Here is a 27,494-nt window from a genome sequence, read left to right on the forward strand (position 1 = left end):
GCATTCATGTGGCTGCTTCATTTATTTCTATGGGAAATCTTGAGATAGATGAGTACAGCGCTTGGCTAGCTCCAGAATTCCCATAGAAATGAATGGAGCGGCTGCACGCATGCCTGACAGGCCACTACGTCCATTGCAGGGGGTATGGAGTCCGAGCAGTAGGACCTCCACCGATCTAATAGTTATCCCCCATCCTGTGGATAAGGGATATGTGTATGTAACCAGAATACCCCTTTAAGATTAACCTTCAGCCATTCACATCATTACTACAACCCCTGGGCTGTAATCACTTAGGAGGCCATCTTATTGGTATTTTCCGGTTTGGCAGAAGATCCTTTCTCTTTCGGCAAGTTTTGTTGTGATCCAGGATTTAGATCTAGGGACAAAGGATTACAAGAAAGTCAGACCATAGTAGAAGAAACATCTAGAACATTTTATACAACCATGGAGTTAGGCTCCTTTCACACTGACGTTTCTGGGTCCGCTTGTGAGATCCGTATCAGGGCTCTCATAAGCGGCCCAATGTTAAGCTCCAACGCATTCTGAATGGATAAGGATCTGTTCAGACTGCATCAAATTGGCTGCGTTTGGCCTCCGTTGCGCTTTTCAGGTGGACACCAAAACTCAGCTTGCAGCGTTTTGGTGACCGTCTGACTATGCAGAGCCTAACGGATCCGTCTAGACTTACAATGTAAGTTAATGGGGACAGATCAGTTTTTCACAGACAATATGGTGCAATTGAAAACGGATCCATCCCCCATTGACTTTCAATGTAAATCAAGACGGATCAGTCATGGTTTTGGGCCGGATAAGATGCGGGTGCGTTACGGGAAAATGTGTGATTTTTCTGCGCGAGTGCAAAACATTTTAATGCGTTTTGCACGTGCGTGAGAAAAATCTGCATCACAGAAGTTCGGGTTAGGTGTTGTGTAGATTGTATTATTTTCCCTTATAACTTGGTGATGGATCATGTGACGGACCATGTGATGAGCGCAGTGACGTCACCACAGGTCCTTTTCCTACTGCACAGCAAAGATGAAGACAGAAGAGAAGCCGGGCTGCGCAAACAAGTGGATTAAGGAGAGTTAAATAATTTTTAAAAAATTTTTTTTAACCCCTCCAGCCCTATTGTACTATGCATTCTGTATTAAGAATGCTATTATTTTCCCTTATAACCATGTTATAAGGGAAAATAATAATGATTGGGTCTCCTAGCAACCGCGCGTGAGGAAAATAAATAAATAGCACCGAATCCGCACTTGCTTGCGGATGCTTGAAATTTTCAAGCAGCCCCATTCACTTCTATGGGGCCTGCTACGATTTTCACGCAACGCACAAGTGATGCGTGAAAATAACTGCTCATGTGCACAGCCCCATAGAAATGAATGGGTCCGGATTCAGTGCGGGTGCAATGCGTTCACATCACGCATTGCACCTGCGCGGAAATCTCACCCGTGTGAAAGAGGCCTTAGACTTTTTTTTGCTACTAGGACATTTTTTACTTTGACACATATCACTTTTTTTTTTAGATATATACACAAAAAGCATAAAAATTCATATCTGTGGCTAAAAGTCTGACCCAAATACAGCTTAAAAAGGGTTTGTTCACCCCTGGTTACTTTTCCTTCAGAACTGTCCCAGCGTAGCCAGACCTACTGTGGTAACCATACTTACCGTACTTGATCCTCACCGCTGGGTTCTGGCTCCATCACTCTGCAGGTCCTGGGTCAAAATGGATGACACATGACCACTGTGGCCAGTCATTGGCTGCAGCAGTCACATGGCCCACATCAAAATGGGTGTTGATGCAGGGAGACCAGAAACATGCAGAACTGGTAGGGGAACGATTGACTGGAACCACTGAGCTCCAGTTCCTTCTGGTTGGCCTGAAGAAAACGTCTCCAGGGGAGAACAACCTCTTTAAGACGCATAAGTCCTACTAATAAGAAAAGTCGATGGCAACGCGTTCAAGCGTATGTCACTTATGTCCACATTTTCACAAATCTTTAAACTGAAGACACTATTGATTTCTGTCCTACTTCCCTTCCCACCCTGAGGGATCCTGCATCTCTTATGTTCTAGCTGTGTGTATTACATGCGCCCTGGCACTGAAAGCGCTATTAAAAATGATGTATTTTGGACAATCCCAATGCGATGCTTAGCATTTTGTCTCGAATACCGGCTAGTAACAGTAATACTTACACGCTTGTAACTAAAAACTAGTGCACACCAGCTGCCTGCCGCAACCAATAACTTCAGTGAGAAACATTTATCAACGATTCACTGGACTGGGATCCTCCAATATAATGGCTGATCTGTTCCATGGACCCCAGCAACTTCAGTCAAATATAGTATTTATCGACTATCCAGTGAATAGATGAGAAATTGATTTCTAACCTAAATTGGACCACTAACATCTGAAATCTCCCCACTTGTCATGGCTGCTCCACGAGGACCTACTGCGGTAGTCTTCTCCATTGCAAACCATAATAAATCTGATGACCACAGCAGGGATCTAATCTTAGAATATACGGATTTCCTTTGAAACCCCCGTTGATGTATACCCCCAGAAAGGTCGCCGTACCTGGTTTGGGCTGGTTTTCCAGTAGTGCCTCTGGCTGCTCGCTCCACAGCTTGTGGTTTGGATTATTTAGGAAACGTTTAGTAAGACCACAGCTAAGACATCTAATTAACGTCAGCCGTTGTCCTCGACGTTCTGAGTGGAAGCGTAATTTTCTGTTAATTTGTTTTTAAACGTTAAACATATTGGACACAGTTAAAAAGTGAAGAGAAAAAAAACCAAGATACTGAAGGTAGAGGTAGGATTTAGTAGTTTAGATCATTCCAAACACCGGATACTTGGGTGTACCTTTTGTTATTTTTTTGTCAAAACATTACAGTCATGCGAATGTAGCCTTAGGATACATTCACACAACCACAGTGGTTTGCGGATCCGCAAAACACAGATACCGGCCCGTGTGTGTTCCGCAATTTGGGGACCGCACATGGCCGCTGTTACCATAGAAATCCTATTCTTATCCGCAATTGCGGACAATAGGACATGCTCTATCCTTTTTGCCGGGCAGCGGAATGGAACTACATGTGCCCCCATCTTTTGGGGCACTACTGAAATGAATGAGTCCGCACCCGTTCTACAAAATTGTGGAAGGGATGCGGAATCATTCATACAGTCGTGTGAATGTAGCCTTATTGTTAGTTGGAAGAAAAACATTTTTATTATGAGAAAAAAAAAACAACAACATTTTCATGTAACTAAACATTTTCATGTCTTACTTCTTTGCCTGACCGTACACGTGATACCAGCAAGCAGGAGAGAGCTACATCTTTTGCAAATTGTCCTTTTTATAGAGGGATCCCTAGAAAAAAAAAAAAAAAACATGAAGCGGCAAGTCTTATTACACGTTCAAATAATTTCCATGCTAGTAATCCATATACAAACTGGCCATCTGCAGTCTATCTAGATAGACATTCAACCTCCTCTAGCTGCTATGGTAAAGAGCTACAGATCAGGCAGGAGCCAGAACCAATTAAGCTGCCAAATAACATTTAAAATTGTTGTGCAGTGCTAGTATATTAACAGCCTATCCTCAGAATATCTCAAATTGGCACGGGTCCAACTCCTGGGCCCCCAACGATCAGCGGTTCCAGGAGGCCGCTGTGCTTGTGCTCAAGTGAATGGGACAAGCAGTTATAGTTACACAGCACCACCACTAACATCTAGGCTACGTGCAGATGAACAGGTCGCAGGGTTCGCAAACAGCTGAATGGCGGGGCTCCCACGTGTCGGAGCACGGCTGATCTGATATGGATCTATCCTGAGGATAGGTCGTTAATAAACCAGCACTGCACAACCCATTTAACTTGTACCTACAGTTATAGTACTGCAATTAGTTACCCTACAGCACTGGTTCCCACACTGAAGACAGGAGCAGAGCAAGCTGCTGTGACATCACCAGTTGGGTGGGTTCGGTCACGTGAGCTAATGTGACATCACAAGTTGGGTGGGTTCAGTCAAGAAAGCTGCTGTGACATCACATTCAGATGCTGTAAACATTCCAATCACTGGGATGAAAAATAGTCTGATTACGTGCAGTGGATAATTCGATAAAGAAATGCTAAAGGGGTTGTTTCACTTCAGAAAATGGCATTCATCATGTAGAGAAATTTAAAACAAGGCACTTACTAATGTATTGTGATTGTCCATATTGCTTCCTTTGCTGGCTGGATTCATTTTTCTATCACATTACACACTACTCGTTCCCATGGTTACAACCAGCCTGCAATCCACCAGTGATTGTCATGCTTGCACATTACAGGAAAAAGTGCCGGCCTCTCTGGTGGCTGGGACAATGGGAGCGCACATGGGGTGGTGCTTTTTCCTATAGTATGCAAGAATGGCTACCGCTGCTAGATTGCAGGGTGGTCGTAACCATGGAAACAAAAGGTGTATAATGGGATAGAAAAATGAATCCAGCCAGCAAAGGAAGCAATATGAAAAATCACAATACATTAGTAAGTGGCTTGTATTAACGTCCTCTACATGATAAATACTATTTGCTGAAGTGAGACAACACCTAAATTCTCCTAGATGGCGAGTGATTACATGGGAAAAAGTCCCCCTTATTACACCCTCTGGCGACACTGGAAGACTGTACAGGAAAGGGATGACAGTAACAGGCTATAGTCTTTCCTCATGTATCTTGCAGATCCCCCACTCCACCCTTACAGGCATACAACCAGGAAACAATAGTTTTCATCCTGCTCTCCAACTGCAAATGAGTGGCAGGTCCCAAACCGCACCTACAGATTTGACTCTGAGGTCACTTGCATACTGAGCTAGGATTCCAGTCTTTTGTATGGTACCAAGATCTAACCTCTAAGCCTTAGAATCTAGTCGCAAGAGTATACCTGCTCCCCTTGCGCTACGTCAACTGGTCATGTAACGCAAGAGGAGCAAATCACTGCTGCGGCCTGCGATTGCCTGCCGTGGTCACGTATCCTCCCCCATCAACAGATGTTGATTTCATGCGGTAGGGAGAGGAGGAGCCGGCCTGGGAGTGACAGACACCGAACCCGGCGGCGGGGACCGGGTAAGTATTATCACCACCACGGGTTGGCCACTCTGGGAGCTCGGTCTTACTCTTGGATAACCCCTTTAAAGGGGTTATCCCATCTGGACATATCGACAGGTGGTGGTCCCACCTCTGGGTCCCACTCCTATCTCAAGAACCAGGCTCTGCGGTGAATGGTGAGCAAGCTGCGCATATGTGAATTTCTCAATGCACTGCAAAGTGGTTGAAACACAACTATTACAGTATCATAACACTACAAAAAAAGCTCTTAACAGCTTAAAGGGATTCTGTCACCTCCCCTAACCGAAAATCCCATTTTAAAGCATTCATGTAGCACAGCTTACCTTGAATAGGCTGTGCTCTTTTATCTTCTAATCCGTCCAGTAGTTTTTGATAAAATCGACTTTTATGTTTATGTAAATTAGCCCTGAAGGTGCCCAGAGGGGCGTTATGTTAGCTTTAGTGTGCCCAGTACCGCCCCTCTTACGGTGCACAAAACGCCTTCCTTCTGACTGCCCACAGCCTCTCATCCCTCTCCTCCCCCTCCCTCACGGCCGAACGTACTCTCGCGCAGGCGCAGTACCCACTGAGGGCTGCGCCAGTGCGATCTGCAGGAGACTGAGGGCAGGAGCTTCATCTTTGTCACTGGGCATGCGCCGAGCCCAGTGACGTCAGATGCTCGCTCTTCCCTCAGTCATCCTGGTGAGGAAGCGCAGAGGATTGCCGATCGGCTGCTGCACCCTGCGTTTTTTTGTTCATATAATAATACCTATTTTCTCCAAAAAAATAAGGATTTCTTTCCAGGAGGGAGGGTGGGGAAGGAAATCGCTGGCAGGCAGGCAGACTGGAGAAAACGCAGGGTGCAGCAGCCGATCGGCAATCCTCTGCGCTTCCTCCCAGGCTGACTGAGGGAAGAGCGAGCATCTGACGTCACTGGGCTCGGCGCATGCCCAGTGACAAAGATGAAGCTCCTGCCCTCAGTCTCCTGCAGATCGCACTGGCGCAGCCCTCAGTGGGTACTGCGCCTGCGCGAGAGTACGTTCGGCCTTGAGGGAGGGGGAGGAGAGGGATGAGAGGCTGTGGGCAGTCAGAAGGAAGGCGTTTTGTGCACCGTAAGAGGGGCGGTACTGGGCACACTAAAGCTAACATAACGCCCCTCTGGGCACCTTCAGGGCTAATTTACATAAACATAAAAGTCGATTTTATCAAAAACTACTGGACGGATTAGAAGATAAAAGAGCACAGCCTATTCAAGGTAAGCTGTGCTACATGAATGCTTTAAAAATCGGATTTTCGGTTAGGGGAAGTGACAGAATCCCTTTAATTGACAGTAAAATAAAGAGTTATAAAAATTAAAAGTAGAATGTTAAAGTTTTTTTTTATTTTTTATTTTTAAAACCAGTAAAAGCATAACAAAAACTAGATAAAAAGAAAGAATTAGTCTTACCGGTAATTGTATTTCCAGGAGTCCAACATGACAGCACCACATGGAGGATGTCTCCCCGCCCACCATTGGGACAAGAAACAGAGGTTAAAAGTCACCCCCCCCCCCCCCCCCCAACCCCACATACCAGTTTTTGTTTTTTTAATTATTACCCTATCTACTGGATATCTACTGAAACCCCTTTAAACAAATAATGAAATAATAAATCTTAAGGGAAATTAGGGGAGGAAACTCCGGGTGCTGTCATGTCGGACTCCTGGAAATACAATTACCGGTAAGACTAATTCTTACTTTCCAGGACCTCCTGCATGACAGCACCACATGGGGGTAATATCAGATTAAGGCCTCTTGCACACAAACTGTATTGCGGACCATATTTGCGGATCCGCAATACACGGGTGCCGTTCCGTGGGCATTCCGCATCACTGATGCCGACCCATTCACTTCAAATCCGGAGATGCGGAACGGAAGCACTACGCTGCGGCTGCCCCATGGAGTATGCTCGTACATTGCGGCCCGCAGCACGACCACGGGGTGCACACGTTTGTGTGCAAGAGGCATAATATACAGACTTAGGGAGGGACTACGGCTTGGAGAACTTTCCGTCCAAACCTCTGGTCATGGTTTCCCACAATATCTAATCTATAGTGTTTGCAAAAGGTATGAGAATTTGACCATGTAGCCGCCTTACAAATCTAGTCAATAGAGGCTTCTGCATGTTCTGCCCACAAAGCTGCAACTGCTCTGGTGGAATAGGCTCTGATATCTTGAGGACAGGCTATTCCCTGCAACTGGTAGAAATCCATAATTGCCGATTTTATCCATCTGGCTAACGTTGTCTTAGAAGTTTTTTTGCCCTCGTTTCGGCCGGCAAAATTGTATGAATAGATTAGAGAGTCTTGCCTAAATCCACTGGTAGCTTCTAAATAGATCAGAAGAGAACGCCTGACATCTAGCAAGTGGAAAAACTTTTCCCTGTCATTTTTTGGATCCACACAAAAAAAGTAGGCAATATAAAATTTCCCGATTTAGATGGAACGTAGAAACCACCTTTGGTAAGAAAGTTGGATCTAGCCTCAAGATGACCCCCATCATTAAAAATTTTAAAAAGGTAAGGTTCTCGAGTGGTTAAGGCTTGAATTTCCCCATACCTACAGGCCAACGTTATAGCCACTAGAAATACCGGTGTTTTAAAGAGGCAAGAAGAAAAGCTATCTTGCATAGGTTCAAAGGGTTCCTTTACTAAACCATTGAGAACTATTGTTAGGTCCCAGGGGGGGACTGAGGATTTCAGAGTTGGCCTGATTCTTGTGGTTGCTTTTATAAACCTGCTTATTCATCTATTTTCTGCCAGACAACAGTTTAGAAACCAGCTCAAGGCTGCTATTTGGACCTTTTGGGTGCTTGGTCTAAGACCCCTATTAACCACCTCAGCCCCCAGTGCTTAAACACCCTGAAAGACCAGGCCACTTTTTACACTTCTGACCTACACTACTTTCACCGTTTATTGCTCGGTCATGCAACTTACCACCCAAATGAATTTTACCTCCTTTTCTTCTCGCTAATAGAGCTTTCATTTGGTGGTATTTCATTGCTGCTGACATTTTTACTTTTTTTGTTATTAATCGAAATTTAACGATTTTTTTGCAAAAAAATGTCATTTTTCACTTTCAGTTGTAAAATTTTGCAAAAAAAAAACACGAGATCCATATATAAATTTTGCTCTAAATTTATTGTTCTACATGTCTTTGATAAAAAAAAAAATGTTTGGGTAAAAAAAAAAAAAAATGGTTTGGGTAAAAGTTATAGCGTTTACAAACTATGGTACAAAAATGTGAATTTCTGCTTTTTGAAGCAGCTCTGACTTTCTGAGCACCTGTCATGTTTCCTGAGGTTCTACAATGGCCAGACAGTACAAACACCCCACAAATGACCCCATTTCGGAAAGTAGACACCCTAAGGTATTCGCTGATGGGCATAGTGAGTTCATAGAACTTTTTATTTTTTGTCACAAGTTAGCGGAAAATGAGGATTTTTTTTTTTTTTTTCTTCTTACAAAGTCTCATATTCCACTAACTTGTGACAAAAAATAAAAACTTCCATGAACTCACTATGCCCATCAGCGAATACCTTGGGGTGTCTTCTTTCCAAAATGGGGTCACTTGTGGGGTAGTTATACTGCCCTGGCATTTTCCAGGGGCCCTAATGTGTGGTAAGTAGGTAAATGACCTGTGAAATCCGAAAGGTGCTCTTTGGAATGTGGGCCCCTTTGCCCACCTAGGCTGCAAAAAAGTGTCACACATGTGGTATCTCCGTATTCAGGAGAAGTTGGGGAATGTGTTTTGGGGTGTCATTTCACATATACCCATGCTGGGTGAGAGAAATATCTTGGCAAAAGACAACTTTTCCCATTTTTTTATACAAAGTTGGCATTTGACCAAGATATTTCTCTCACCCAGCATGGGTATATGTAAAATGACACCCCAAAACACATTGCCCAACTTCTCCTGAATACGGAGATACCAGATGTGTGACACTTTTTTGCAGCCTAGGTGGGCAAAGGGGCCCAAATTCCTTTTAGGAGGGCATTTTTAGACATTTGGATACCAGACTTCTTCTCACGCTTTGGGGCCCCTAAAATGCCAGGGCAGTATAAATACCCCACATGTGACCCCATTTTGGAAAGAAGACACCCCAAGGTATTCAATGAGGGGCATGGTGAGTTCATAGAAAAAAAAAAATTTTGGGCACAAGTTAGCGGAAATTGATTGTTTTGATTTTTTTTTCTCACAAAGTCTCCCTTTCCGCTAACTTGGGACAAAAATTTCAATCTTTCATGGATTCAATATGCCCCTCAGCGAATACCTTGGGGTGTCTTCTTTCCAAAATGGTGTTATTTGTGGGGCGTTTGTACTGCCCTGGCATTTGAGGGTCTCCGCAATCATTACATGTATGGCCAGCATTAGGAGTTTCTGCTATTCTCCTTATATTGAGCATACGGGTAATGAGATTTTTTTTTTCCGTTCAGCCTCTGGGCTGAAAGAAAAAAAATGAACGGCACAGATTTCTTCATTCGCATCAATCAATGTGGATGAAAAAAATCTCTGCCAAAAAAAGAAAAAAGGAGGGGAAAGGCGTCTGCCAGGACATAGGAGCTCCGCCCAACATCCATACCCACTTAGCTCATATGCCCTGGCAAACCAGATTTCTCCATTCACATCAATCGATGTGGATGAATAAAAAATTGCCGGGATTTTTTTTTTTTTTTTTTTTTATATACAAAGTGTTTGCCAAAGTATATGAACACCGCCACCTCCTCAGCTCATATGCCTCGGCAAACGTATCTTTTACTGCAGAGGAGAAATCTCGTCTTGCAGCGCCGCATACACCGACTTGCACGTAATCTGACAGCAGCGCAATGCTTCTGTCCGAATGCACATCAGTGCTGCAGCTAGTCGATCGGTTGGTCCACCTGGAAGGTAAAAAAAACAAAACAAAAAAGAAAAAACCAGGCCGCAACGCAATAACTTTATTAACTTTTGAACAGAACATATTAACTTTTTTTAACTTTTTTACTTACCAGTATTTTTTTTTTTGTTTAGTTTTTTTTACCTTTATAGAACAAACCTCTCCTTCCCCATGGGACAATGTGCAAAGCGCATATCGCCCAAAGATGTGGCGAAGTACGTTATGCACTTTATCCCAGGTGAAAGGAGAGGTTTGCAGCAGCTGTGAGTAAAAGGGCCCTAATAGCCCTGTGTGCCTGTCCTGTGAGATGCAATCCCTATGCTAAGTGTACCTGTGTGTGGTACTTCCGGAAACACTCTCCATAGCATAGGGCAGGGTAGTCAGGACAGTCAGGACAGAAATAGCGGGTGTCACGCCTTATTCCACTCCTGCTACAGACACAACATCTTTTTCGGGGTGACGGTTGGGTTGAGGTACCAGGAACGACACTGGGGAAATGTCGCTCGTGTAGACGGCTAACTACACTGGTGGATGGGGCCACGGAACCTCCTGGATACAGGAGGTTCTCGATGATCTCTTCCTGGAATTTGAGGAAGGATCGTGTTCTCCCAGCCTTACTGTAGAGAACAAAACTATTATACAGTGCCAATTGAATTAAATATACAGACACCTTCTTATACCAGCGTCTGGTTCTGCGGGAAACTAAATACGGAGACAACATCTGGTCATTGAAGTCCACCCCTCCCATGAGCGCATTATAGTCGTGGACACAGAGGGGCTTTTCAATGACACGGGTTGCTCGCTCAATTTGTATTGTCGTGTCTGCGTGAATGGAGGAGAGCATGTAAACGTCACGCTTGTCTCTCCATTTCACCGCGAGCAGTTCTTCGTTACACAAGGCAGCCCTCTCCCCCCTTGCAAGACGGGTGGTTACAAGCCGTTGGGGGAAGCCCACGCGACTAGTTCGCGCGGTGCCACAGGCGCAAATCCGTTCTAGAAACGAATGCCTAAAGAGGGCCACACTTGTGTAGATATTGTCCACATAAAGATGGTACCCCTTGCCGAATAAGGGTGACACCAAGTCCCAGACTGTCTTCCCACTGCTCCCCAGGTAGTCAGGGCAACCGACCGGCTCCAGGGTCTGATCTTTTCCCCTCATAGATCCGAAATTTGTGGGTATAGCCTGTGGCCCTTTCACAGAGCTTATACAATTTGACCCCATACCGGGCACGCTTGCTTGGGATGTATTGTTTGAAGCCAAGGCGCCCGGTAAAATGTATTAGGGACTCGTCTACGCAGATGTTTTGCTCTGGGGTATACAAATCTGCAAATTTCTGGTTGAAGTGGTCTATGAGGGGCCGAATTTTGTGGAGCCGGTCAAAAGCTGGGTGGCCTCTGGGACGGGAGGTGGTGTTGTCGCTAAAATGCAGGAAACGGAGGATGGCCTCAAATCGTGCCCTGGACATAGCAGCAGAAAACATGGGCATGTGATGAATCGGGTTCGTGGACCAATATGACCGCAATTCATGCTTTTTAGTTAGACCCATGTTGAGGAGAAGGCCCAAAAAATTTTAATTTCGGAAACTTGGATTGGTTTCCACCGGAAAGGCTGGGCATAAAAGCTTCCCGGGTTGGCGGATATAAATTGTGTGGCATACCGATTTGTCTCTGCCACGACTAAGTCCAAGAGCTCCGCAGTCAAGAACAGCTCAGAAAATCCCAGGGCCGAACCGATTTGAGCCGTCTCAACCCGAACTCCAGACTGGGCGGTGAAAGGGGGAACTACTGGTGCGGCTGAAGTTGGTGACTGCCAATCAGGGTTTGCCAGCACCTCAGGGATTCTAGGGGCTCTACGGGCCTGTCTGTGCGGTGGTTGCGACGGGGTAACTACTGCACGTGCCACTGTACCAGCTTCAACTGCCCTTCTGGTGCTCGCCACGTCACCATGTTGTACGGCAGTGCTGGTACTAGGTCCAGGGAGGGCTGCGCTGCTGGTGTATGCCTCACCACGTGATCCGGCAGCAACAGCCCCACTCTGCTGCTCTTGAAGCGGATCCTGCATAACCTGTGGTCTAGCGACACGGGGCCTGGTACGCCTGGTGCTATCAGGGACCTCCACCTCCTCGTCCGAACTTTGGGTCAGAGAGCCACTGCTTTCCACAGGTTCATATTCTGACCCGCTAGATTCGTCAGATGAGGGTTCCCACTCCTCATCCGACTGGGTCAGAATCCTGTAGGCCTCTTCAGAAGAATACCCCCTGTTTGACATTTTGGACTACTAAATTTAGGGGTATTCCCTGAGACTACCCAAGAAAAAAAGCAAGCCTGTCTTACAAAGGGGAGGCTAGCGAAGTACCGGAGGCCGCTGCGGTTGATAAAAAATATCAAAACTGATTTTTTTATCGCCGCAGTGCGTGTAAAATGAATGTGCAGTGATCAAAAATATATATATTTTTTGTCACAGCGGTGGGGCGGGCGTGGGTGAACGCACGTGTGGGCGACCGATCAGGCCTGATCGGGCAAACACTGCGTTTTGGGTGGAGGGCGAGCTAAGGTGACACTAATACAATTATAAATCTGACCGTGATCAATTTTGATCACTTACAAATACTATAAAAGTACAAATGCTGATTAGCGATACGCTAAACAGCGAATAAGTGACTGCGGTGCGGTGGGCGCTAACTCACGCTAAACTACCTAACCAAGGGGCCTAAACTATCCCTAAAACCTAACAGTCAATACTAGTGAAAAAAAAAAAAGTGACAGTTTACACTGATCACTTTTTTTCCTTTCACTAGTGATTGACAGGGGCGATCAAAGGGGTGATCAAAGGGTTAATTGGGGTGCAGGGGGGTGATCTGGGGCTACAGTGAAGTGTTTGGTGTACTCACAGTTCAGTCTGCTCCTCTGCTGGATCCAACCGACGAAAAGGACCAGCAGAGGAGCAGACAAGCGAGATAACAGATCATATTTACTAATATGATCTGTTATATGGCTTGTGATTGGATTTTTTGAAAATCGCCAGCCAATGATCGTTGCTGGCAGGCTGGTGACTAAATTGTTCTTTAAATTTTGCCGGCCCGCGATGCGCATGCGCGGGCCGGCTTTGAGCGAAATCTCGCGTCTCGCGAGATGACGCGTATATGCGTGACTGTGCGCAGCGCTGCCACCTCCGGAACGCGAATCTGCGTTAGGCGGTCCGGAGGTGGTTAAAGCCATCTTGTAGAAAGTTCAGGATTTCCACCAAATCCGGAAGCAGTGGATTTCCATTTCTAAATGCTATCCATAAGCAAAATTTTTTCCAAGTTTTATTATAGATGGCAGTGGTTACTTGTTTGTGGCCTTTTTGAAGGGTTGATATTACATTGAAGGAAAACCCTTGTAATTTTAATAAGTCCCTTTCAGGAGCCACGCTGTTAACTTTAGCCTGCCTATTTCCGGGTTCCAAATTGGACCCTGAGACAGCAGATCTGGTCTCAGGGAAAGCGTTAAAATCGGATCTTCCAAGGCCAACGAGGTTAGGACAGGAAACCACGCTTGTTTCGGCCAGGACGGGGCAATTAAAAATCACTTTTGATGACTCCATCTTGATTTTTCTTAGAATAGCCGGAATTAGAGGGAACAGGGGAAAAGCATAGGCCAGCTTCATATACGATCTCTGGGACAAGGAGTCTACCGCAGATGAATGGTCTGCAGGGTCCCGAGAGAAGAAGGAATTTGTTTGAGTATTTTTCCATGTGGCAAAAAGGTGTATTATCCCCACTTCTTTGTCAAATCCAGGAAAACCTGTTTGTTTAGGGACCATTCGCTTGGGTCTAGGTAGTGCCTGCTGAGAAAATCTGCCGATTGATTTTTTGACCCTTTTAGGTGAACCGCTAAAATTCACAGGATCTTCTCCTCTGCCCAAGAAAAAAATGCTGTTGGAGAGACTCCTAAGTAGAGGGTATCTTGTCCCCCCCTTGGTGTTTGAGAAACACCACCATCGTCATGTTGTCTGATAAGATTCTTATGTGCCGACCCAGCAGAAGATCTTGACCCCGTTGCAGAGCCTCCCAACTGCCTGGAGTTCCCGGTAATTTGAAGATTCTCTTTAATCTCTTGATCCCAAATTACTTGGTAGCAATGATTTACAATCTTTGCCCCCCATCCCTGCCGACTGGCATCTGTTGTTACAATGATATAGGGGCTTGGATTCCAGGGAACTCCTTTTGACAGGTGGTCCATATTCATGCACCATTCCAGGGATTCCCGAGCGTCGTCTTATGAGATTTTTTTTTGATCTAAGGATTGATGGTTCCCATCCCAAACAGAGAGGATTATCCTCTGAAGCGATCTTGTGTGATAATGGCTTCATGGCACTGTCATGATACAAGCCGTCATCAGGCTTAGGACGCTCATTGCCTCTGATTATACAAAAGGATTGCTTTTGAAAATTCCCTATCTTTGCTATGAGGTTTGCCTGTCTTTTCTCCGGAAGGAAGGATTTTTGTCATGTAGAATTTAGTACAGTTCCCAAGAAAATTTTCCTGGTATCGGGTGTCAGACCTGATTTTCCTTAATTTAGGATCCAAACTAGGTCTTGTAGGGGAGAAATCACAGTCCGAGTATGATCGACTAACATCTGCACTGAGTCTGCAATTAGAAGAAAGTCGTCCAGATATGGTAAAATTTATATTCCTTTCACCCTGAGAAAAACCACAATTTCTATTGTTAGTTTTGTGAATACCTGAAGGGCCGATGATTTGCCGAATGGAAGGCATTGGAATTTAAGATGACTCACCCCGCCTTTTTAAGTGTTTCTGGTAATCTGGGCGAATTGGCACATGGTAATATGCATCCTTCAGATCTAGAGAGCACATTACCACTCCTGGAGGAATTAGAGGTATGGTAGATCTGATAGACTCCATATTGAAGCGTCAATATTTTATTGAATTGTTCAGAGGTTTCCGATTTATTATGGTCCTGAATGAACCATCCGGTTTCCTTACAAGAAACAGTCTTGAGTATTACCCTTTGCCTTCCTGATGTTTTGGGACTTAAATCACTGAACCAAAATTTTTTTATTTTGTGACGTCTATCAGATTTCTTTGAATTGTATTTTGTAGCCTTCCTGTATGATTTGAAGTTGATTTAAGTTATCTGGCGCCATGCTGGGAGAAAGAATCTTAGTCTTCCTTCACCCCGCCTGACGTCATTGTTTGTTTTGGGAGGTGTTGGGGTTAAGTTAAAAAAAAAAGAACCTCCTTTCGGATAAGACCATCTTCCCGATTTTCCTTCGTCTTTATGTTTGATTTTTTTGGGAAACTTCTTACGAAAAAAAAAGTGTTTTTTGGGCCTTCCTTCCGGAAAGCTTTTTTTGTATGAGACTTTTTCAAGGATATTGTCTGATACCGGGCCGAAAACATAAGCCCCCCGAGAAGGGAATCGCACATAATTTATTTTTAGACGCCAGGTCACCCGACCAATTTTTTAGCCATAAGGCTCTTCTTGCCGTATTTAGAAGGGCTCAATTTTTTGCCGCAAACCTGACTGACAGTCGCCATTTTTAGGAGAGGAATAGATTACAGTAGATCCTCCCTGGGAGTCACAATTTTTAAATGGTTTTCCAACTGGGACAACCACAAAAGCATGGACCTCGCCACTGAGGTAGCGGCAATGTTAGTAGAGACTAAGGCTGACGATGTTTCCCACATTTTTCTTGAGACCATCCGCTTTTCAATCCATTGGTTCCTTTAGCTGTGATGAATCTTCAAAAGAAATAGCTGTTTTCCTAGCCACTCTAGTCCAGGCCTCTCACCCAGTTAAGCCAGTACTCTCTGCTCTGCACTGATGAGGGGCAAACACCCAGAAACAGCTGTCTGCAGATGAGATGCTGGCTTATTTAATATCCAAGTCATGTCTCAAGGCTTATTTTAAGAGCTAAACATTGACTTATAGGATAGCTGCCTTACATTGTGGCATTAGAGGCAGAGCTTGGTAAGAGCTCATTTGCATCCCTTCCCTCCTATAAGAAGCAGTATTTTCGCTGCTCATCATAGGGTGCGGAGGGTAAAGAATCTATTTCTTCTTCATCTCCTTCGCCTGACTGAGTATATTGTATATCCATATCTTCTGAGTCGGAAACTAAGACCTCTCTAGGTCTCTTGGTTCTCGGGTATGACCGATAATTGGAGGGGGTACAAGGGCACAGATGCTTTTACTTCTTCCCTTATAATTTCTCTAAGGTCCTTTAAGAGAGAAGGCTGTTCTTCCTTCATTATTTAATTGATACAATCCGCTCATCATTTTTTTGCATATGTATCTTGAAGCTTTTTTTGCAGGTAGCACATCTTTTAGGCTTCCTTTAAGGTTCCACACCTTATGAGTAGTCTTTGTCCCTCTAGGAAACATGACGAGCAACTTTTTTTTTTTTTTTTAACCAAGTCTGGTTTTCTACTTACATGACCCTGGACAGGAGGCTCTGGGGATTGCCCTCTCCGAATAGAGCTGGAGGAATCCATACTATAAGGACCCTGTTGCTAACCCCCTTCTGGTTTAAATGCCCTCGGCACTTACCCCTCCTGTTGCCGCGATGCCCCTCCTCTTCCTTTCCGAGAATCGTCCTAAGAGCATCAACCGGATGGGACATGAGGCCGGTAAGCCAGGCCTCAATCGTCCCCCGCCATGAAAAACGCTGTAGGAGGCCGCCTTGTTTCCGGGCGCCTTGTGTAGAGCGCTCTTTCGTTCCACATCTTACTTCCGGCCGCCCTCCCTGGTGGAAAGTGACGTCAGACGCGCTGCACTCCTGACTCCTGCGGCCCCAGCAATTACGCGCGATGAGGAGGAGGAAGCCTGGAGCCCAGAGCCTCACCGTGGTTGCGGCTACAGTTCCCCCAGCCCGTGGCCTCCGTATCTTCTGACCTTAAACCAGCCACTTGGCAGTTAGGTACCGGAAGGGCTGGGAAAGCTAAGGGACTCCCAGTTTAGGGGGTTTTAGCCGGGCGTCAGAGGAGGAAGGAGAGGACCATGCCCCCCGATCCAGACCTCTGCCCTGGTCCAAACTTCTAGAGACCTCATCTCTGCCCCGCCCATTATTGGGACAGGAAAAACACTTGTGTGTGTGTTTCTGTGTGTGGGTGGGACTTTTAACCTCTGTTTCCTGTCCCAATAGTGGGCGGGGAGACATCCATTATGTGGTGCTGTCATGGAGGACGTCCTGGAAAATGTGTCATTGCCGTAGCAGTATTGAACATTAAGGAAGGAAGCAGTAAGGAATATTCCCATAGCGACGGCCAGCAGGTAAACCATGATATTTTAGATATCGGATAACCCCTTTAATTGAATATATTACGCAGAACTGCAAGACACTGAATGTAGGTTTTTAATGTAAGAAAAAAATAGAAAACATCCACTAACTTGCATGTTTTTGCAATCTATAGTGCGGCCTTCTAACATTTCAAAGAGAGTAAACTTACTGTCTTAGCACTAAACGTTTGCCAATAGTTTTTTCTGTATGACAGTAGAATCGAGCGAGTTCCACGTTCTCCGGGTTTGCTGCTAAAACACAATGTGCAGCCTAGGAGAGATGAAATTGTTTTGTAAGATTAGTCCCTATTTAAAGACGCCTGCAGAAAAGGTTGAGATCTGTGGAGACATAGCTGCTGATTTTCACATAAGAGCACAGAGCCACACCGGGGTTCATTAAGGTTCCCCAGAGGGAATTATTCTGAAAGCCCATCCCCCATCTATACCGAACATGGCTATAGGTACAAGAGGACAGATGTCGCATAATGTGAAAAAAAAAGATGAAAAGTTAAACCAAAAAGGGACAGACACGTGGTAGACTTCTATGAATCACTGCCATTTTCATGTAGGAGTCACAAAATACTAGATGTCAGCTGAAGGTTTATGAGAAATATGAGATGAAGGACACATCATATTTTTTGTCTTTCTTGCCTCTTTTCAAAGCAGCGTCATTGTCTGATAGGTGGGGGTCCTATATCAAGAATGGAGCCCGAAAGCGGTGGAGGACGGCTCGGATATTTCAGTAGGGCCCATAGAAGTGAATGGGAGTGGTGGCCAGTCACGCGCCGTGCGCTCCCATTCACTTCCATGGGGAGAGCGTTTGGTGGTGGCCAGACCGGCGTCATCCAGCAACCACTTTAAAGGGGCTCCGTTTCCGATATAGATGCGGGTCCCACCTATAAGACAATGGGGGCATAACCTAGGGATATGCCACCATTGTCTGAGATGAGACAACGCCTTTAAGAATCAATCTTAAAAGGGTTTTCCAGTAATCATTCCATTTTATCTAATGCCTGCAGCCTGCCTTCTGAAGCAGAAGAATTATACTTACAGAGTAAGATGCAGTTTTATTTGGAAGGTCAGAGTGCTGGTGACATGACACAGCTAAGGATCAGAAAAGCTGACTGTACTCACCTCTCCCAGGTCCTCTCTGGGCCTGTGCTGCAATGTCCTGACTACGTACAGCATCAAGATGTAGGCGCTAGGGATCGACCGATATTGATTTTTTAGGGCCGATACCGATAATTTGTGAACTTTCAGGCCGATAGCCGATAATTTATACAGATATTCTGGGAATTTTCATTTTTGAAAAAAATATATATTTCCTACACAAATCTGCTGAAAATTAATGTTTATTGTTAACGTGTATTTTTTTTTTGTAAATCTTTCTTTCATTTATACTTAATATTTTTGTGTTTTTTTTTTTTTACTAACTTTTAGCCCCCTTAGGGACTAGAACCCTTGTCCTATTCACCCTTGGTGAATAGGATCTCACACTGTCCCTGCTGCTCTGTGCTTTGTGCACACAGCAGCATGGAGCTGAACATGGCAGCCAGGGCTTCAGTAGCGTCCTGGCTGCCATGGTAACCGATCGGAGCCCCAGGATTACACAGCTGGGGCTCCGATCGGAGGAGCAGGGGAGAGGGGATCCTGTGGCCACTGCCACCAATGATTAATACTGGGGGGGGGGGGGGGCGCACTGCACCACCAACGTTTTTAATACTGGGATGGGGGTGGGGGAGCGCACTGCGCCGCCAATGATTAATACTGGGGGGCTTGGGGGGGCGCACTGCGCCACCAATGAAGAGAAATCTCTCATTAATTCATATACAGGAGGCGGGAGCTGGCTGCAGAATCACATAGCCGGCTCCCGACCTCTATGAGCAGTAGCTGCGATCTGCGGCACCTAAGGGGTTAACTACCGCAGATCGCAGTAACCGCTCATAGAGGTCGGGAGCCGGCTATGTGATTCTGCAGCCAGCTCCCGCCTCCTGTATATGAATTAATGAAAGACTTATCTTCATTGGTGGCGCAGCGGCCACAGCCCCTCCCCTTGTCCTCTCTCCTCTTATCGGCGGCAGCAGCATCACAGGGGGAGGAGACACTGCTTCCTTCTCCCCTGTGCTGCTGAGGGAACACGGAGAGCGCTGAGAGCAGTGCGATCTGTGTTCCCAATATGTTATCGGTACATCGGCAAAATAGATGCTGATACCAATAACTGTCAAAATCCTGAATATCGGCCGATAATATCGGTAAAACCGATAATCGGTCGATCCCTAGTAGGCGCGGACTATGATCTGATGCTGTGCGACGTCGGGTCAAAGCGCAGCGCAAGAAGGAGCGGTTGGATGTGCAGAGTGGCGGTGCCGTTGGAAGCATTAGCGGTAAATACATTCAGTGATTTTCTATCTGAGGTCTGATGAAAAAGATTTTTTCTGCTTTTCCTCCTCTACAACCTAGGTGTGTTTAATCCGGGACAAGCCATTAAAATGACCTGTTTGGTCCACATTAAATTAGCACTCTTGATTCCCTGTATCTCCCTCTATCACTTATTGATTTGTTGCCATTGACAGCAAATGCATGTGGCACCCATGATGCTGGCATATGAACGAGCCATGAGGTACTCCTACCTGGTAAAGGAAGTTCAGCCTCTGCAAAGCTTCTTTGTCTTTAATCTGATTTGCCATCTTCTACAACAATAATAAGACACGTTATCTAACGTCATCAAATTCATACAATTAGGTAGAATAATGGGGACTGTATCTGTCATTTACACCACAGATGTGTGTAGGATACCGTACCCCTCCCTACAGGAAGTTACAGAACTACTGTCACACAATGTCCGTTACAATCTGCAACTCTGTATGGAGCCGAAAACTATTGTGAAAAGCAATTAGCTAATAATCTAAGCAACACAGGTTTCTGAAATGTACTATTGATGGTGGGTTTAAATTACGTTTTATGCCTCTGTTTGACATATACTTTAGGGGGGGAAAAAGGATACAAATAGGGATGAGCGAACTTGTGTTTTCAAGTTCGGCGTACAAAGTTCGGGTTATCTGAGAAATCCATTATGGATTCCACTAACACAGACCACAAAAGCTATTGTCCGTGGAAACAGAATCTATAACGGAATTCTTAGATAACCCGAACCTTGTACGACGAAGGCTACTTTCACACTGGCGTTTCTGGGTCCGCTTGTGAGATCCATTCAGGGCTCTCACATGCGGCCCAAAACGGATCAGTTTTGCCCTTATGCATTCTGAATGGATAAGGATCCGCTCAGGATGCATCAGTTTACCTCCATTCCACTCTGGAGGCGGACACCAAAACACTGCCTGCAGCATTTTGGTGTCCGTCTGACAAAACAGAGCCAAACGGATCCATCCTGACACACAATGTAAGTCAATGGGGACGGATCCGTGTTCTCTGACACAATAGATAGTAAGTCAATGGAGTTCATGACGGATCCGTTACAGATAATATAAACGGATCCGTTCGTGACAGATGCATGCGGTTGTATTAGTGTAACGGATCCGTTTTTGCAGATCCATGACAGATCCGCCCAAAACAAAAGTGTGAAAATAGCCAAACTTGAAAAACACAAGTTCGCTCATCCCTAGATACAAAAACGCAGAACACCACATTCTTGTACCCTGCACAGTCCAGTATAAAGTATACAGTTTTTTTTTTCTATGGTGAAAGGATGACACTGTATGGAATCAGTTTTACATATAAGTTTTTTGTATACATTAAACAGATGGTAAAAACCCAGCCAAAAATCAAAGGGTTTAGGGTCAGTCTGCTGCCCATAGCAACCAATCACAGCAGAGCTTTCATTTTTCAAGCAACATAAAAATAATTAAAGCTGCTCTGTGATTGGCTGTTATAAAGACAGCTTTAGCCAGTTGTCATAACTCTTTCACAAACCTGTTACTTCCTGTCAGGCGGCACACACTTCAGCATGAGCGTCTGCAATAAAGAGCACCCCGAATGGCCCTTGTCCTCAATTACTCAGGCTCGTGCCCAGACAAGGGATCTATAAACGTCCCCCATATTTATACAGACACGTCCATTGTTGTACACAGGCGAGGAGGGTCCACGCTCGCTCAAATAATACCGAAACTGGTCTCCAATAAAATGGCCGCCGCGGTACAAACCAGCACCCACCACTGGAGACACATTGTAAATAAAAACTGTGACCCCGCCCATGGAGAGTTCGTCACTTCCGGTGGTGCAGCAGCCATTTTGTCTTTCCGTGAGAAGTGCCTTGGCCAGACGTTCCGATACCTGCAGTTCCTCGTGGAGCTGTCAGTGAGTTCCGCCTGCAAGAGGATGTCCAATGAGGAGAGCTACCTTGCTATCCTCCGCTACCTCACTAACGAGCGGGAGCCCTATGCCCCGGGCACCGAGGGCAATGTCAAGCGCAAGATCCGCAAGGCTGCAGCCTGCTACGTGGTGCGGTCCGGCACCTTGTATTACCAGCGCCGGCACCGGGACAAGGAGCGCTTCACCGAGCTGGAGGTGGTGCTGCAGTCCGAGCGCAGGAAGGGGCTGCTGGAGAAGGCGCACATCGGGGCGGGAGGGGAGCACCTGACCCGGCACCAGACATGGCACCTGCTGTCCCAGAGCTACTGGTGGAGAGGTGCGTACTTGGTTACAGTGGTAGTAGTGTAGCAACCAATCAGCATCGAGCTTTCAGTGGAACGGGCCACAAAGTGAAAGCAGCTTTCTGATTGGCATCTGGAAGCCACTTGGTGAGACAAGGCTTTGACCTGACTTCTCAGATTATCTGAGAACTTCCATGTGATCTCCCACTGAGGCTACCTTCAGATCTGCGTTTTTTCCCTTTCCGGTATTCGAGATCCGTCAGAGGATCTGGATACCAGAGGATAACGCTTCAGTTTTGTCCCCGTTCATTGTCAATGGGGACGGAATGCATTCTGTTTTGTTGCGTTCCCATACCAGACAGAAAAACGCTGCAAGCTGCGATCCGTTTTCTCGACGCAACTAGAAACGGATCCAGCTCCCATTGACGTAATGGTTTTAGAGAGCGTTCATAACGGATGCAGCCGGTTGTGTTCTATTATCCTAACTGAAGCGTTGTTGCTGATCCCTGACGGATCGCACAAGAACGCAGTGTAGACATATCAGACATCAGTAGAGGCGACTGTCAGAACGGGACCTCCACATATAAATGCTCATATTGTCATACCCGCTTGTAACCAATCAAGATGCTGTAAAACATTGGGATTTTGGTGTCGTCCTATAATGATGTATATCCTGGCATGTGCCACGCGTCGCCTAGATTTCTTCTAATCCATCACAACCAGATATCTAAACCTCTTTTCTCCAGTCTGGACATAGACACAATAGACTTCAATATGCATTCTCTGTGACCTGTAGAGGTCGTTGTGCAGGGAGGGGGGAGAGATAAGCTGTGACCATCACCTATTAGAAGTGAGGGCTCCTGTGTCATCTGGATATATGTTTTAGGCCTCATGCATTTTGCGGTCCGCAAACCGTGGATTTGTGAAGTACAGATATGGACCGCGTGCATGCTGCATGTTTCATAGTAGAAATGCCTATTCTTGTCTGCAGAACTAACAATAAATCTGACAATTCCGTAATTGCTGGACGGACACACAGGTGCGGACAGCACAGGGTGGACATGTGATGACAATTTGGTTAATAAAAGGGGTTGTCCAGCCTATTTTAAAGGGCGTCTGTCAGCAAATGTGTGGAAGATATGCAAATGAGCTCCTAGGAGCAACAGGGGCGTTACCCTTACTCCTATAGATTCTGCCCTCTCCATTTTGACAGGGCCAGGCAGTGTACATGTGATCACACCTGGTCTTGTTAATCAAAGTGGAGAAGTTGCAGAGAGAGCAGAGCCTCTAGGTGTAAAGGCAACGCCCCCATTGCTCCTAGAGGCTCATTTGCATATATTAACATTTCATGTTTCTCAGTAATGCAGCACATATGAACCTGGGACCAACACAGATGTCTTCAGCTGCCAAGTGCACATATAACAGGTCAGCCAGTGTCATAGGTACAAATCTGCTGACAGATGCCCTTTAAAATAGGCAGGACGTCCCCTTTTCTTAATATCTCACAATCTTTAATTATTTTGTATTTGCAGGTATTTTGAAAGAAATGAAGGATTACATCAAGAAATGCAGTAAATGCCAGGAAAAGGCTGACCGCTCACGTTCTTCTAATGATCCCTCCGAAATGTTGGAGGAGTTTGGGCTCGAGGTGTGCTTGGATGGCAATGAAACGGATGAGGAACAAGGCAACTTTGCATCTGGAGCAAATGCAGATCCTAAACCTTCAAGAAAGAAGCCAGTGGCAAAGCACGAACTGGTTTTTGTACGTGCTCTCGTTTTTGTTTTATTGTTTGTGCTTTTTTTAAAGGAGTTTTGCAGGACTTCCGTATAGCTGACTAAATGGGACAGAGCTGCAGTACCAGGCATAGCCACTACAAGGCGTACTACACTGGGCCACACCAGTCAGCTTATTGTAGGGAGTGCTATCCCCACTGATCTGGTTCCAAGGATAGGAGTAGTACTGCACATAAGAAGCCCAGATCCCCGTTCTTCTCCTACTATACCCCCACTTTCAGTGTTGGTTTAACGTAGGTGGGGGGGTTGTCTGTTACAGCAGATAATAGTCCAGAATGCTGGTGAGATTCGATCATGCACAGACTTCCTGCATTTTAAGGATGTGTTGTATGTTTCCCCTCAGGTGGACAGTAAAGGCATAGTGAAGCAGTCTTCTCTTAAGCATGGCCAGGCAGTACTGAATCAGTTAAACCAGCAGAGGCTTGCCAACCAGTTCTGTGATGTGACCCTGTTCATAGAAGGAGAGGAGTACAAGGCCCATAAGTCCGTCCTGGCGGCCAGCAGCGAGTACTTCAGAGAGCTCTTTATTGAAAAAGGAGCCGTCTCTAGCCACGAAGCTTTTGTGGATCTTTCAGGTAAAATCTTGACTTGGTTCCCATAAAACTTGTAGGTTTAAGTACCGTATTTAGCTGTTGTAAGGGATTGTCTCACTTCAGTAAGTGGCATTTATCATGTAGAGAAAGTTGCTACAAGCCACTCACTAATGTATTTGGATTGTCCATATTGCTTCCTTTGCAGGCTGGATTCATTTTTCCATCACATTATACACTGCTCGTTTTAGGGGTTACGGCCACCCTGTAATCGAGCAGCGGTGACCATGCTTGCACCCTATAGGAAAAAGTGCCAGCCTCTCTGGTGACCGGGACACTGAGAGCCACATAGTCTAGCGCTTTTTTCACATAGTGGACAAGCACTGCCATGCTGATGGATTGCAAGGTGGCAGTAACCATGGAAACGAGTAGTGTATAATGTGATGGAAAAATGAATCCAGCCAGCAGAGGAGGCAATATGGACAATCACAATACATTAGTAAGTGCCTTGTATTAACTTTCTCTACATGATAAATGCCATTTGCTGAAATGATGCAACCCCTTTAAGACAGTAATCAATGGCTTGTTACTAGGATGTACCGTCACTTACTGTCTGGGGGGACCTGGTCTCTGGGACCTCTGTCAATCCTTAGTGCACATTCTAGCCAGGTATCATGTAATACACAGTGTCAGGTCAGGCTGGGTGCTATGCAGGTGCCACATCCGAAAGGGGCCACTGAAGCGGCTACAATCACATGACTGTATGTATTTTGCGGTCTGCAAAATATGGATGACATCCATGTTGCATTGCTTTTATTTTTTTTGCACACCCATTGACTTGAGGGGATCCATGTTCTGCATTTGCGGCCAAGAATAGGACATATTCTATCTTTGCGGAACAGATATCCAAATGTGGACAGCACACTAACAGACTTGCCGCTCCTTGGCTTTTGGCCTACAAAATTCGGGACAATGTACAGTTCGGCTGCACGATCTAAATAGGGGAATGTAAAAGAAAGTTTTAGACCAGCACCTCCGTGTCAGGAGGAGAGGTGACTGGTCCATTTTAACATATAGAGTACAGTGAAATCTGCGACAACCACTCAAAATGGGTTGTCTCAAAGAACATGGCCAAGATGCACAGGATCAAAACGAATAGAAAATTCACCCCAGAGCAGTTAGTTCTAGATCAGAAGTCGATGTCTTCTGCAAGACATGATCTTGCATTTATCTTCTATTACTATTTATGTTCAATTTTTTTTTCTATATTTCTAGGATTTTGCAAGGCCAGTTTCCTGCCACTGCTGGAATTTGTGTACACCTCCGAGCTGCGCTTTGATTTCTGCAGCATGGCTGACCTCGTAATGCTCGCGCGGCATCTCTTCATGCATGAAGTGTTAGAAATCTGTGAACTGGTGCATAAACAAATGGAAGAAAAACAGCTCACATTGTATCAGAAAGGAGACGTTCAGACCGTAGCTTCAGAAGCAGATGTGCAGGTGGTCCACGTGGAAGAGACAGGGATTGTAGGCACGCCAAAATTGTCTGTAGTGAAAGAGGTGGCAAGTGGCCAGCAGATTATAACCTTGGAAAATGTGAAATGTCAAACCGCAGAAGAGGTAATAGCAAGCACAGCTTCCCCGCCAAATGCTATTTCAACGACTCTGTCAGTGGAAGCCACGCTACAGCTGACCAATGACCGTGGGATTCCAGTTGGCTCTGTTGACGGCGCCCAGTTTGGCTCTGTTGATGGCGCCACAGCAATTTTCATATCGAATTCCACATCAGACCAGCAGCCGACGGTCCTTATTCCGACAGTCATTGATGTGTCATCAGTCGAACCGCAGCAAACTCTACAAATAATTCAAGAAGTTATTACATCGGAAGTACAGCTTAGCGCTGAACCCTCAGAAACATTGACTAATATCCAAGGATCAGAATCTCAGGAGATTCCTGTCCATGAAAGTGTTGTTGAGGAACAGGCAGATTTAACTAGGAATGCCTTATCCTCAGAAGACACCCCTCCTTTGGCTGCAGAAGGCTCACCTTGTGTAGATGAGGCCATGAATGTAGATGTTAATGAGGATAAAGAACACCAATCAAAGACTAAAGAGAGCCTGAAAAGGAAGCGTGGTAAGCTGCCCACATCTTCAAAGTCAGCAGCTGTTGAAGGAAGTACCTCTCAACCAACAATCCCAGATGTTGTTGATAAAGCATCTAGTGAAGGAACCGCTGATGACGGAGCTAAGGCCTCAAACGTAGACGATCAGTCTTCTGGAACAGATACTCCACCATCTGAGAGTCCAGGCTCTTCAGAAATGGACCCTTATAAAAGCAAGCTACGAGAGCGCTCTGTTGGAGAAGGTGGATACATACAGTTGCACAGGGGCAAAGAAAAGAAGAACTTCAATAGAAAATCAATCCTCAAGTCTGCAGTTCAGCAGGTAAATTGCCTTTCCACTCTCTGGATATGTGGAAGACGGGGAAATCATATTGCGAACCCCACTAGGGACAGGGTCTGATGTTAGTGAATATATTGAGTACATCTGTGTTAGGGTACTTACACACTTGTGTTTTTCTTTTCCGGTACCGAGTTCCGTCAAAAGGGCTCAATGCTGTAAAATAACTGATCAGCTATATCCCATGCATTCTGAATGTAGAGTAATCCGTTCAGGATGTCTTCCGTTCAGTCTTTTTGACTGATCAGGCAAAAGATAAAACCTTAGCATGCTACGGTTTTATCTCCGGCCAAAAAAACTGAAGACTTGCCTGAATGCCGGATCCGGCATTTTTTTCCCATAGGAATGTATTAGTGCTGGATCTGGCATTCAAAAAACTTGAATGCCGGATCCGTCCTTCCAGTCTGCGCATGCGCTGACCCCAAAAAAGGTGAACAAAAAATAAATGCCGGATGACACCGGAAAGACGGCTCCGGCATTTCAATGCATTTTTCTGACTGATCAGGCATTTTTAAGACTGATCAGGATCCTGATCAGTCTTACTAATGCCATCAGTTGGCATACGTTTTGCCGGATCCGGCAGGCAGTTCCGGCGGCGGAACTGCTTGCCGGATCACTCTGCCACAAGTGTGAAAGTAGCCTTAACATACCCCTTTAAATCTATGGGTTAAATGGCCTAACAAATGTATGCCCCATTTCTTTTCATGCCTGCCTTTTTTAGTGCATCTGTCCTAGACAGACAGGAATATAATGCTAAATCTACATGTACGGTTAAGATTGTTCCTTCTAATCTACTGATCCAGCCATTGACA

At 45.5% G+C, this 27,494-nt stretch overlaps 2 protein-coding genes across 2 annotated transcripts in view; one reads left to right on the plus strand and one right to left on the minus strand.

The window, feature by feature from the left end:
- LOC120995620 (ribonuclease P protein subunit p21-like) lies at positions 1-21,326 on the minus strand. Its single transcript, XM_040424930.1, has 6 exons — positions 21,220-21,326; positions 19,920-19,979; positions 17,460-17,560; positions 3,295-3,377; positions 2,585-2,716; positions 1-376 (listed from the first exon to the last, which is right to left on the minus strand). Exons 2-6 carry the CDS (start codon positions 19,974-19,976, stop codon positions 291-293), a joined length of 459 nt encoding a protein of 152 aa, XP_040280864.1. The 5' UTR covers positions 19,977-19,979; positions 21,220-21,326; the 3' UTR covers positions 1-290.
- ZBTB11 (zinc finger and BTB domain containing 11) overlaps positions 21,255-27,494 on the plus strand; it is a 15,577-nt gene continuing 9,337 nt past the window's right edge. The window contains exons 1-4 of the mRNA XM_040424927.1: positions 21,255-21,934; positions 23,432-23,661; positions 24,037-24,268; positions 25,499-26,667. Of these exons, the coding sequence (XP_040280861.1) occupies positions 21,283-21,934; positions 23,432-23,661; positions 24,037-24,268; positions 25,499-26,667 (2,283 nt within the window). The 5' untranslated portion in view covers positions 21,255-21,282. The remainder of the gene's footprint in view (positions 21,935-23,431; positions 23,662-24,036; positions 24,269-25,498; positions 26,668-27,494) is intronic.

The sequence above is a fragment of the Bufo bufo genome, chromosome 3 (genome assembly GCF_905171765.1).
Source record: "Bufo bufo chromosome 3, aBufBuf1.1, whole genome shotgun sequence".
NCBI lineage: Eukaryota > Metazoa > Chordata > Amphibia > Anura > Bufonidae > Bufo > Bufo bufo.